Source organism: Rhopilema esculentum, chromosome 3, assembly GCF_057945365.1.
Source record: "Rhopilema esculentum isolate cy_ngs chromosome 3, ASM5794536v1, whole genome shotgun sequence".
In the NCBI taxonomy this organism is placed as follows: domain Eukaryota; kingdom Metazoa; phylum Cnidaria; class Scyphozoa; order Rhizostomeae; family Rhizostomatidae; genus Rhopilema; species Rhopilema esculentum.
In genome coordinates this window covers 1,403,463-1,416,926 of record NC_142817.1, presented here as the reverse complement: position 1 = coordinate 1,416,926, position 13,464 = coordinate 1,403,463, and the positions used below count along the sequence as shown (strand labels likewise).

The 13,464-nt window shown below is 34.9% G+C and overlaps 1 protein-coding gene across 1 annotated transcript; it reads left to right on the top strand.

The window, feature by feature from the left end:
* The first annotated feature begins 35 nt into the window (after positions 1-35).
* Positions 36-13,069, top strand: LOC135692941 (ubiquitin carboxyl-terminal hydrolase BAP1). The gene is made up of 14 exons (XM_065211295.2): positions 36-202; positions 1,896-1,925; positions 2,338-2,392; positions 2,840-2,966; positions 3,314-3,433; positions 5,244-5,305; positions 6,719-6,864; positions 7,237-7,315; positions 8,222-8,317; positions 8,713-8,740; positions 9,769-9,894; positions 10,454-11,065; positions 12,019-12,111; positions 12,770-13,069. Exons 1-14 carry the CDS (start codon positions 151-153, stop codon positions 12,962-12,964), a joined length of 1,821 nt encoding a protein of 606 aa, XP_065067367.2. The 5' UTR covers positions 36-150; the 3' UTR covers positions 12,965-13,069.
* The last annotated feature ends 395 nt before the right edge of the window (positions 13,070-13,464 follow it).

Genomic DNA, 13,464 nt, shown 5'->3' with positions numbered 1-13,464 from the left:
GTTCCTACAGCCTCTTGTAAAATATCAAAACGAGACAAAACCAACCAGTCTTCCCTTGAAAACAAAGTAAGGAGGTTGTTGAAGGGAATTCTTGATTTTGAGCGTTGAAATAGATAAGGGCTACTAGTCGAGAAGCTATCCTTGTCAACAATGAGCTATTATGGTAGCTACAGAGAATGGAGAGAACTCGAGAGCGATCCAGGTAGGTATATCAAATATTTGAATAGCCTGGAATAGGGTTTCTAGAGTAAGGCTGTAATCATCAGAAGGCAATTGAGAACCATGCTGTACTTAACCAATTTTTGCCACGCCAAAAAGGTCAATCTGCATTGTTTTGGGAGGATATTGTTATGTTCACCAAACAACTTTTCAAAACCTTACTATGAGTTTGGTGCCATGTTATGGTGAGCTTATGGTACTCTTACAGAAATTTAGTAATGTTTTAAAATATAAAACTGCCATTGGAAGTGTAAAGCTTGAAAATCAACCTACGAGTAACAGACTTGAAAGTGATTTTTAACAATGTCTCATGTGTCCTAAAAGCTCTTCAGCTGTGATGGGAAAACAGGTCCAATTTTCTCCAAGTGCAGAAAGAAAGCCAACTTTTCAAACTTAAAGGACAAGTGACACGCTTTTGGCGCCAAATTTTTTTTTTCTTTTAACTTAAAGTAAAATGCTGTATGAGAGTGCTGTTGAAATATTTTTCCTTTCTGATTTCATTTTCCTACTTAAAAACCCTTTTAAAATTATGGCGGGAAATGAATCACGTGACACCGTGACGTAGATTGTGATAATTTGTTATTGCTTCTACTGGTATACAGTGCAATATTAATGTTTACAACACGCTTCTAAACGAATTTAGTTCGTCTGGAACTGTTGCGTCGTGTTTTGTAGACTCTCTAATAATGACAGGAAAATTCCGAGTTATCACAATGTACGTCATAGGGTCACATGATAAAAAGCGAAATCGCGCCCCCTGCGCCCCCTGATTAGAATTTTTTGTTCTAAACCAGGAAAAACTTACTTCTAAACGATGATCTATAAGTTAATGAAAAGAAAAGATAGGGTGAAAAGTGTGTCACTTGTCCTTTAAGTAAGCCCCTAAAAAATGAGCTCATGAACAGTGAAAATATATTTTAAGTAAAGTTCCAAATGTTTGTGTTTTTTGTTATCATGGGTTTGCTCCTAATTTTTCCCCCTTTGGTATAGAGTACCATAGTGTGATGTCATGAAAAGTCTATTTTTAAGAATTTCTAAGAAAGTCTATTTCAAAAATGTTTTTCAGATTTTGATTGAATTATCTGAACGAATGGCAAAAAAACCTCTCAATATGCAAAATCAGTTAGATACGTTGAAAACTGGGTGAGATATGCCCAATGAAAGATTTCAAGTTTTCCAACAAATTACTGTTATTCTGACCTGGTTCATGAATTTATGGACGAAGACCAAATTACAGGGGTTTGATGGGGAAAAAGCCTTTGCTTATGTGGCCACATTTCAGCCAATTTTAAACAAAAAAAACAGATTTTGCATATTTTGAAGTATTTCATTCGGCTTGTTTGGACTATCTATTCAAGATTGAAGAATTCTTAAAATAGATTTTTGTGACATCATCACATCGGTACTCTGTTCAAGGCATTTATGCTTCTTTCAGTGTAGAAGCAATATTTTTGTTTACTCAATGATGGATGCAAGCAGCCTTGGGCTGACAGAATTTTTACTTGTTTTGATTTTCCCAAATTTCCTTGAAAATAAAGTTCTGTGAAAATTCATAGAATTCAGTGTTTTGTTAATTGTTTGAAAATATACCTCAATTTTGATCAACATATAACTGATTTCCAAATTTTATCATCATATTCATTTCTTTTATAATTAAGTTTTTATTTCCTCTTTAGGATTGTTTACTTTGCTTGTTCAAGACTTTGGTGAGTAGATTGTTCGCTTGGCCATAGTATTTGTTTGTAGCAATCTGCAGCCAGAGACTTCCTTTGGAAAAAGATACTTTCTTCAGCAAATGACTTCCAGATAAGAACTAAGTTTTTGTGTATTTTAAGGTTTTGTGTTTGGTTGCATCATAGCTACAGGTGACAGAGAACTTACCTTTTCAATTTATGTAAAGTTTTTGACTCCTTTGAAAGAAGCCATTTATGTTGTAATTATGTCAAAGTATACCCTAATGTGTCATTCCACTTTGCATTATTTGCATTAAGAAGCTTTGGTCACATATTATACTTTAAAAACAATTTTGTTTCATTTTATCCACAAAAACTCCAAGCATGAATTTTCTAATAAATTCTTTGACACAGCAGTTCATGTGAAGTTTTTGGTTTTTTCTAGGTGTGAAGGGTGTTGAGGTGGAGGAAATTTATGACTTGAGTAAACCAATTGAAGGGTAAGAGTTCAAGTCCTATTCAGTGCTGGACCTCTCATGAATTGGAGGGGGCAGCTGCTCATTTGTTTCAAGACAGAGGCTTTTATTTGAGAGTTGCAAGCCATAAACCTCAGCATATATCTAGAGGTAGAAGTTCAACTGTGGGCTTTGATTTTTGCATGAACATTTATCAGCTTTCGCACTGTTTTACCCCCAATGGCCTTCAAAAGCAAATTATTGTATCTTTGAAGAGAAAGGAGTGTGGTATAAGCTTGATGTTTTTTGTATTGAATTTTCAATAATATAAGAGCTGAAAGCAAAAACTGTTGAGATATCTGATTAATCCTCACTTGGGCCCTTTATAGTTGATAATAATAATCATAAGGCTTACCTTGTAAACAAACAGCTGACCTTAATGCTGTTTGTCAAGCTGACTTTTCTGTATTTTGATGGCTTGTTTTATTCTAGACATGTATATGGATTGATTTTCCTATTCAAGTGGACAGAAGAAAGAAGATCAAGAAGGAAGAACCCAACAAGAGAGTCATTCATCGAGAATGATGAAATTGTCAATAACATGTTTTTCGCTCAACAAGTAAGATTTATTTACTTTGGGTATTTATTCTTCTTTCTGCCTTGTTTATTATGTTTGGCTTCAATGTATTCAGACCTTTTTTGGACATATATTAAATCCAATACATTAATTAGAAAATTTAATTCTGAAATTCTGAATTCTGAATTTCTTTATCTGCAGTTTTCTAAAAGCAAATGAAAAAACTTTTAAAGGGATGAAGCTCGTAGACAGATGGATAATACTGCATAGTACTTGAGAATGTGCCAATACGGCAATATCACGAGTTTTACTTCTCATCACCAAAATACTGCAAGGGATTTTTAAATGCAAAACTGCAAATGAATTTTTAAGAACCTGTCTTATTCTAGATCATTCCAAATTCTTGTGCATCACATGCCCTGTTGAGTGTGCTACTGAATAGCAAAGATGCTGACCTTGGTGGAGCATTGGAGCGTTTGCAGGTCAATTGTAGAGGATTTGATCCTGAAGTAAGTCCTTGTTTCAAAATGAACCTGTGGATGCTTATTTCATTTGCTGTTGCACCACATTTTGTTGATAAATGAAAACTAACTCTGTATATACTTCTTAAGCAGTCAGTCACTGCCCATTTAAGCAGCTAAATTTCAAAATGAACTCAAATTTAGTTGATTGTCTAATTTGCAGTGGCACACCGTTTTGTTTATAAATTAAAACCAACTCTGTGTATACTTCTTAAGCAGTCAGTGGCTGCCCATTTAAGCAGCTAAATTTCAAAATGAACTGATATTTAGTAGATTGTCTAATTTGCAGTGGCACAACATTTTGTTTATAAATGAAAACTAACTCTGTATATACTTCTTAAGCAGTCAGTGAGCGGCCCATTTAAGCAGCTAAATTTCAAAATGAACTCATATTTAGTAGATTGTCTAATTTGCAGTGGCACAACGTTTTGTTTATAAATGAAAACTAACTCCGTGTGTACTTCTTAAGCAGTCAGTGGCTGCCCATTTAAGCAGCTAAATTTTAAAATGAACTCATATTTAGTTGATTGACGAATTTGCAGTGGCACAACATTTTGTTTTTAAATAAAAACTAACTCTGTATATACTTCTTAAGCAGTCAGTGAGCGGCCCATTTAAGCAGCTAAATTTTAAAATGAATTCATATTTGATTGATTGTCTAATTTGCAGTGGCACAATGTTTTGTTTATAAATGAAAACTAACTCTGTGTATACTTCTTAAGCAGTCAGTGAGCGGCCCATTTAAGCAGCTAAATTTTAAAATGAATTCATATTTGATTGATTGTCTAATTTGCAGTGGCACAACGTTTTGTTTATAAATGAAAACTAACTCTGTATATACTTCTTAAGCAGTCAGTGGCTGCCCATTTAAGCAGCCATTTAAGTAGTTGATTTCATTTCTAAACAAAATAAATCTAGGATCCCAATGCAAGCCAAAATAGATTTTATTTAGGTGGCTGGATTTGGATTTTCCTTTCTTTCTTTATTTCTATTTATCAATGTTTTGTTTTGCTTAAATTATGAAACTTAATCCTGTCCATTAAGCTGGCAATAAGTAATTCTGTAAACATTCACCTCTGAAAGCAGTAGAGCTGTCAAAAAGTGAAATAATGGTGTCTTGGTGCGCTTTTGATACCATTAATACCACTTTCAACATTATTAGTTTTACATTTACCGTAATGTAACAGCCCAGAAAACCTCTGTGTAGATGCCCTTTGAGGTATTCAGTTCATTAAAAGTTTTACTGAATTTGCAAATGGTTTTAAATCCGAATATCTTATCACATTAGTTTTCTGCTGTTTTCTTTAATCTGTATTTTAAAAACAACCAAAATTTAGAGCTGATTAAGCATAAACTTAAAAAAAAACAAAGTTTATAATCAGAACTTTCTTACAAAAGCTCCTTTTTGAAACAAATCTGGATTATTGAATTTCCCCGAAATGCCATTAACTACTGAAAACGTAGATTATTATTCGGTATTCTTGATTTTTATCAAGTAAAATGATGCTTTATCCCCTTCTTTAAATGTACTTAAAGACTGAATATTGTATGGATAAACAGATTTGATTATCTGTATCTTGAACTGTCTGTGTTTATGTAAGAGCCATTGAAAACCATCAGTCTGGCTGACTTTTTTAACTAATGTTTGTTCAATTTATTTGCTTTGACAACTATACAGCTTTATTTTTCAACTTTTTAACCCCTAGCTCTATAATTTGTTCAAAGAAAGCAAAAATAGTGTGCATTATTGCAGTTTTTTTTTCTAGTTGTTTTTTACAATACCATTTTGCCTGTTTAGACTAAAGGCTTTGCGATTGGCAATATAATGGAGATAGCTACAGCACATAATAAACATGCCAGGTAATTGAATATTGTTGAAGGCTTTTTTGAAAACTTTTTTGCTGCATCCCAAATGAGTTATCACAGCTAGATCTTGGTTTTGGTCTTTCTTGTCTATAGCCCCCCCCCCCCCCCGCAATTTTTGCCAAACACGTAAACAATTCCGAACTGCAATAGAATTATAGGAAATGAGTTGAGGATAACTGAAGCCTTGGTAACAATTTTTTTTAAAGTGGCTTTAAAACAATATTCCTTATTTTTTCAAATGTCAGAATATGTTTAATGATTCAATGAATTGTTAAAACGTTTTTTATCACATGCATCTCTTCAACCAAAATGATAGATCCTTTTGATTGTTTGTTTGTTTGATATTTTGCTTTACTTTCTGAAATAAACATTAGCATGATGTCTTAAATTTACTCTTTTACAATAAAAAAGTTAATTTAAATGCATTAGTTTTATCTCCTTGATAGGAAATAACTCAGTTTGGCTCTTAGATGACAAATTATCAATGAGACAGAATTTCAAATTCAATTCCTCTGATTAATTTTAATCTTCGGATTCAAGCACCTGGGAGGTCTTATCAGCGTTATCCATGTTTCGATTGATAGAATCCTTCATTTTGCTTCCTGCGGTCGCTAATTATCGAATCTCCGTAATCTTGATATCTGATTGTTTATAACATCGCTTTGGTGAATAATAAACAATCCTAGATACCAATCTCTCGATAGGTCAGGTGGAAGTTGGCTTTCTTTTCATGCAATATTCGTTTCTGTCGATCCTGTTCTTCTGTCCAATCGAATTGACTGTTCCAAAAATTTCATTTTAATGTTCCACTGTAAATATGAAATAACGGTGCTATAAGTGGTTGTAATTTTCGCGCAATTACAATAACTAGAAGTGTAGTTGCGCAAATTAAAGCTGACGGTTCACATTTACGGAAAAATATATTCAATATTTCTATCGTATTAATTTTGCATTTATTCTTTCAACGTATCTACTGCACAGTTATAATTATATCCTTTAAAAATATTATTGATCCCTGATAGAAAATATCACATGATCTTTATTAACCAGCGTTCCAAACCTTCCAGTGACCTGCAATCAAGAAGCACGAAATTAAATCAAGACTGTCTATTCAGTTTGCTATTCTAAGTAATTTATGGCCACGTATATCCAACTTGATTTAACTTTTTGTTCAAATGCAGTTAAACAGACTTTATTCATGGAATATTTGTTGGCTGCAGAAAAGATCGTTCTCTCTTGTCCCATATCCGGGTAGTAAGGCTGTAGCATCGTACAAATGAAGTGAAATAGTAATTGCAGTATTGTGCTATTTGTAATATTCTAGTATCTTTTTGTATTTTGATATAAAGCAGCTTTTGGCATTGGTTTATAAGCACAATTGACGAATTTTTTGCTATAATCTTACAGATCAGAATTGAAACTGCAAATAGACAAATCCAAGAACCTCGCTTCGGCTAGCCGTGCAATGGAGGCTTTCCACTTTGTCAGTTTCATTGCATACGAAGACCGGCTGATTGAGCTCGATGGCCTAAAACCGTACCCAATTGACCATGGTACAAATTTTTCTTTCCTTTTTGCTATAATACCGATAACGAAATCTTTGTTTGCATAATTAATAGACGTAAAAAAAGTAATGTCAAAATCAGGTTTTTTCATTATGTCGTTTTTGTTTGTAGCTTTTCGTCATTTATTTTCTAATAATTTATTTGTCTCTAATCTCACATCCTTTGTGACCTTTTTGCACATTTTAGTTTTAATTCTAGATTTTACAAGAAATTTGAAACATTGCAAATTATTAATTAACCAACTGCAACACTAATCATTAACAATTAATCATAGTGTGTGTGTGATTTTATCACCTTGAAAATAGGTTGAAGTTTTCTCATTTGTACAACTGTTTTGATAGTGTTTGATTTTTTGTGCAGGCCCTTGGGATAAAGACGAGACATGGTCTGACAAAGCAAGAAAAGTAATCCAGGAGAAGATCTGGCTTGCTATTGCTGGGTGAGGATCGCCTCTACAGCACTAGAATTAATTGATACTTAGTCTATAAGAGTAAAGTTACTTTGCAGAAACTAATGTGAAGTTGGTCCAGTTTGCTTGTGTCCATTCGTACCGAGCAATGCCGAAGTGTGGGGTTGAGGCTTTATGTCGCCTCCTTCGTTTTATGGAGTGAATATTTAATTGTGCAAGGATCTGTAAAAAGGCCAAGGCCCTTACCAGACCCGTAATTAGAAACTTTGAGGCCTCTTTCAAATTTTCAATAAAATCCAGATTCCTTTTCTCGTTTTTCTTGCACCCACAGTTTCAATAGGTCACGCAAGGCAGTGGATATCATTTTCCTATTACATTAAAATTCAGCTTACCTTTATTCTTAATTGTTTTCTCTGAGTAATGGGGTATAAGTCTTCAATTACATTAAAAGCAGTTTTGACTTATGTTTTCTTTGATGAAGACGTTTCTGCAAATGAGTGACACAGACGCAATATACAGCGGTAGAGAGCTTAGGATTTTCAAGTATATGGAGTAGAAAGTGACCTTGTACGTGGAATAGTAAAAATTGTTGTGCTATCTGATAATTCCATTCACAAGGTAGCTTTAAAGATTTATTGATTGCAAGTCTCGTTCAAGAACGTAGAAATTGTTCAGCTGTTGTTTATTTATTTGTAAGGGACTTCCTTAACTGTTATTTCCGGATTTGTAATGCCAATACAATGTTCTCTTTTCCTTAGGGGCATTTATTTCAGCTTCGAAAATCAACAATTTCCGTCGATTTTCTTTCTCAACGTTTCGTGATTTCTGCATTTATTTTCCGTTTTCCAGTTTTTCAGTACAAATGGCTGTAGGTTTACGCTTGTTTAAGGCTTTTAATTAGAGAAGCACGTATATGCATAGCTATTTGTTTTTCAGAGACACTTCACATGATATTCGCTACAACCTGATGGCTGTTGTCGCAGATCGCCAGTGGGAATACGAAAAGAAGCTTGATATTATGACTCATAACAGGTAAGGGGCATGTTAGCTGAAGAAAGGCTTTACGTCATATCTTCAATAAAGGTTATTTTCATCACAGCTGCCTGGTGACCGCATTAAGTGTGAAAGTTGGATTCAAACTTAGAACTTACTATACGTCAAAGCCTGTACTGCTCTGCTTCTTCATCGCCTCCTCTTCGCATCGAGGCTCGCTGTGCATGCACAGCTCATTACGTTCTGACTAGAGATGTATTCCTATTGGCTATTCCAACTCGCTCGGACTCAAATCGGAGTTCGCCGAATCTCCTCCAATTAGGATCTATACGGCATTGAGCATTTTATGACAGACAGGTAAAGCAGTAATTTTCCCAAAACCTTTAAATTTCGCTTTTTCGAAGCCTTTTTAAATTTATCTCCTTTTCTTTCAGGAATAGCTTGATCAATGTATTCAAAAAGGTATTAAACAAAAATGATTTTTAATCTATGCGATGACCCTCAGATGAATTTCTTTGAACTTTTAGAAAATATTTAGCTGTCAGACAATCAGAAAGTGCCAATCTTTACGTGGAATGTACATGACGTCACCACACTTAACTACTTCGTCAAAATATCGGCATTGTCACTAAATATTACTACCCTTTTTTTGTACAATATTGACACCATTTATATATTAAATTTACTTGTACTTATCAGACTTTCATCCACATCCATGTACTTATCTTGTACTATTTTCAAGGCTTTTTCGTCATTCAGTATACGGAATTTTCTAGCTGCATGCAAAACACTTAATTGCATCTAGACTATATGTACCTGAGCATCAGTCAAAAGGCCAGATGTAAAGCATTTTATTTTTAGATATATTCAGAACGCCCTTATCCTAAAATTTCAACAAAGTATATTTCATCAACTGTTTCCGTGGCAATACGTTTATCATAATTTGTATCTACTGTATCTCGCATCGTCGTTCTAATCTATTTAGCTTGATACGAGTCAACCATGGAAATTAAATGAATATTTCCTATAATATAGATTTTTAGCAGCAATTGACCTTTCTTGGCATTAAAAAAAGCGATCCATCAAATAGGATTTTTAAAAGAATCTTCTCGTTTAAATTTAATTCAAGCTCTTTTGAAAAATTCAGAAAATTATCACCTTAGCAACGAAAGAACTCAATTTTTGTCATCTGTCAGCTTAGTGGAAATATTGAGCCAACAACCGATCAAGAAACACAGTTTTTTGCCCTGTCCCTTGGATTTCTCTTTCCTTTTTTCCTATTTCTCTTTCTTTCAACTTTTAACTGCATTTCAAGACGAGTTATTTAGGGGGTTGTTAGGATCTATTTAAGATTCTGTTGTAAGGCTTCCATGTAATGTGATCTTTTTTATTTGTAAATAAACCTGGTTCTTTTCTAATGTGAAATGCAGTTTCGATCGTGTGTCAATTCTGTGCTCTGATCTGAATTTTTTATCTCTTCTTTTTACAAGATGGCCGCCAACATGACGCTTACACCAGAGCCACCGAAATCGGGCATATTAAAGCAGAACGCACCCGAGGGAGAGGTCCTCGGAATACCCGAAGAACTGATGCCCAACAGGAGCCCAAGCAAGAAGGTATTTTCAACTTTATTGCTCTTAAAAATGCTAGTTTAAACCTTTCTACAAAATATTGAAGTACAAATGTTCATATTTTCACATTCCTATAAACAAATTTTTCACTTCTTGCATTTGTATTTGTATGATGTTAGCCTAGTAATGTGAGTTGCCAGGCCTCCGCAATTCCAGCCGTATTGATCACGTGGTTTAGTTGCAGCGCGCTGAAGGAGACTCGGTCATAGTTCGATAGTCATCAGCCTTACCCCAGGTGCCTTGTTGAGAAAAAAGCAAAAATGTAAGGCATCTGCCTAGTGCCATTGAAGAATAAGAGTTCGTTTTTTTGCTAAAATCGTTTTTCCTTTTGGATTTACGGTACCTTTCGAAGTGAGGTTTCTTTTGCACGGCCTCTTCAAATGAGTAGTCGATCTAACCTTAAAATTAGGCATTAGGAACAGGGTTTTGGATGTTACCAGCCAATTGCTTATAAAACCTGAACTTATGAAATGTGTCATTAATGTCCACAATTAGTGCCAACGAAGCATATTGGAAAAATTACAAAGAATTTCTCTGTTTTTAGGTTACATTTGCGTCGCAGCATGTTTCGGCCCCGAAGAGCACAGATTCGTCCACAGTATCAGGGAATGAATCTCCTTCGCATCCTTTTTCGGACAACGAGAGCGATGTCGAATCATATCGCCTCAAGTCGCTACTGAGAGGCGAGATGAAAGGCCCTGTTATCGTTTATGGCAGCGGAGATACCGAAGTAACCACAAAAAGCATCGCCGAGAGCATTGGGCTAAGATCGGGGGACTCGACGCGAACCGAATTTTTAGACAACAAAAACCAAGACAACACAAGCAAAAGCGAATTTGGCAATTCGCAAATCCCAATGTCAAGTAATTCGGAAAGTTGCACGATGGTTTCTGAAGAATTTGCGAAATGCATTGTCACTTCTGTACAGTCACAGTCAAATGAAATTCCAATTTCAGTTAAGATTAAACAAGAAAATTTGGATGATGAAGGTATTAACATGAATCAGAGAAATGATGACGAAAGCGTCGCAAAAACCCAAAGCTTTGAAACCCCTATGAAAACATCTGGTGACAGCCTATCGGCAGATGCCATTGCAGATTCGATGAAGAAACGAAAATTGGCTGACAGCGAGATTACAAACGACTTTACGTTAAAAGTAAGTATGCTTCGCCAAGTGAATAAAGGTATACAAATTCTACGCACCGAGCAATTTTTGTTTTTTGCTGAATATTTTTTTTCTTGCTATGATTTGATATTCGGTTATATGACATGACTAGAATTGAGAAAGTGCTTGAAGCTTATTGGGACATGTGACAATAGCCTATTGTATAACATGGCGCTGATTGGGACATGTGACAATAGCCTATTGTATAACATGGTGCTGACTGGGACATGCGACAATTGCCTATTGTATAACATGGCGCTGATTGGGACATGTGACAATAGCCTAATGTATAACATGGCGCTGATTGGGACATGTGACAATAGCCTATTGTATAACATGGCGCTGATTGGGACATGTGACAATAGCCTAATGTATTACTTACCCAATAAAGACTTAGGTGATCACCAGAATTCAACAAAACATAGTGCCTTGAAAAAATAGTTCAGCACTCGGATCGCACTCTATCATAGCTGACACAAATCTGAAAGAGTTTATCACGAACAGTATTGACTACTGTGCGGAATATCTCTTTTCCTCCAAACTTTAATTTCTGCAGCTCGATATTTGAAACCAACTGCATTGAATAACAAATGTCATGCCGTGCTTGTTGCTCGTCTTAGGCCTAAAACTCGGAACAGTGACGTACAACCGACTTGCTCTGTGCATAGATCTGGTGGTTGACGTTGCTTTCAGTGTCTTAATGAGATAGACCCGTATGAATATATTTTTTGTTCAATATTATTATTGAGTTTTAATGTTTAGAGTTTTTTTATTGATAAATAGCATTCCTAAAAAGGAATTTTCATCGTCTTAAATGGCATCTAAACATGAAGTACCTTTCCACGCTTTGTCCAACATTTGTTGTCGAGTTTTTTTCATGTGGATTTTTTTGCAGAGTAAATCATTGACAATTCAAGACTTAAAAATTCCATCTTCATTTTAAGGATTTTCAAACAACAATGCAAGACTTGGAGGTAGATTTGAGAAAATCGCAAACTGCTTATAAAGACCAAAAGGACAAGCATGAAAAACACAAGGTAAAATTTTAAAGTTAAAGGTTTATTTGGAAAGCTGAAATTAAATTGCTAAAGCAGAATTGCTTTGAATAAGTACTGAACCTAACAATTGTGTGGTATTTATATTTATTAAAGGTAAAGAAAATTTGCATCCACGAAGAGACAAGAAAATACTTTATTTCTGCACGAAGCACTAGATATATGGGTGACGTCACATGATTCGATATTTTGGGCTTTGGTACTAGGATGAATTTAAGCTGTTTGGTACTAGGATAGGTGTTTCAGCACAACATTTTATTTAGCAAAATCGTTGTAGAAAATTGGCATGTTCAAGGATCACATGCTCTGTTAAGGAAAAAGGAGAATTTTTAAAAATAAAATTAAGCACGACAAGGAAGCTCACAATTATGTACCACAGGACACCCTCGGGTTTTATTTCTTTGCTTTTGGTCGGAAAAGGAAAATTCCATAGGAGTTTGTCATCGCACACGGAAGGAATTTGCTTGAGCTACATGGCAAGGATGATCCAAAATACCATCCCCAAACCATGCCTTGTTTTCTTTGTTTGAAAGAAGGTTTTTAGACCTTCAGCAAATATCTCGCGTGCACGCCTGGCAATAAAAGATAGGTGTTTTCATAAATCCTGTTTCTTTTCAGTCATTGCATCATATTTTTCCAGGTTGATGATTGTCGTCGTCGTCATAACTACGACCCTTTCATATCAACATTTCTCACAATGTTAGCCGAGCGTGGACTTCTGTCTAAACTTCTAGAGCAAGAAAACTCCCTCGTGAAACGAGTAACAATTTCTTCATCGCATAACGCAAACAAATCGCTTGATAAGAAAAATGCGAAGAGGAAGCGGAAGAGATGAGTGTAGAGATAGATGTGTAAATTGTGTTGATATTATACTCAAATTATTTTAATTTTTCAAATATGTCTTAATAAGTGTTGGTCAATGTTTTAACTGTGATCTTTACATGTCGTTTCCTCTTTATGTATGATCTATGGCAATCTAAACATGATCGCGATCCTTCCGCATGATTACATATGTTCATTCTGCATCTCATATAGAGTTCTAAAGTGATGACGTCAGAAAAATCTATTTTTATAACTTTTGAATTTGGATACCATAGCCTGAAAGAGCATCATAAAATACCTCTAAATATGCAAAATCAGTCAAATGTGTTACGAACTGGCTGAGATATGGTCACATGTGTATTGGCTCTGTCCCCATCAGACCTCTGTATTTTGGTCTCTGTTTATAACTTTATGAACAGAGTGAAAATACCAGTGATTCGTCAGCAAACTTCAAATCTTTCATTGGCAATTTCTCAACTGATTTTAGACATATTTGACTAATTTTGCATATGT

Excerpts from the sequence above, each read along its gene's own strand:
- LOC135692941 (XM_065211295.2), top strand. The coding sequence starts at position 151 with ATGAGCTATTATGGTAGCTACAGAGAATGGAGAGAACTCGAGAGCGAT. Across the intron at positions 2,393-2,839 it reads TTGAGTAAACCAATTGAAGG|ACATGTATATGGATTGATTT; the intron begins GTAAGAGTTCAA and ends GTTTTATTCTAG. Across the intron at positions 7,316-8,221 it reads ATCTGGCTTGCTATTGCTGG|AGACACTTCACATGATATTC; the intron begins GTGAGGATCGCC and ends TTTGTTTTTCAG.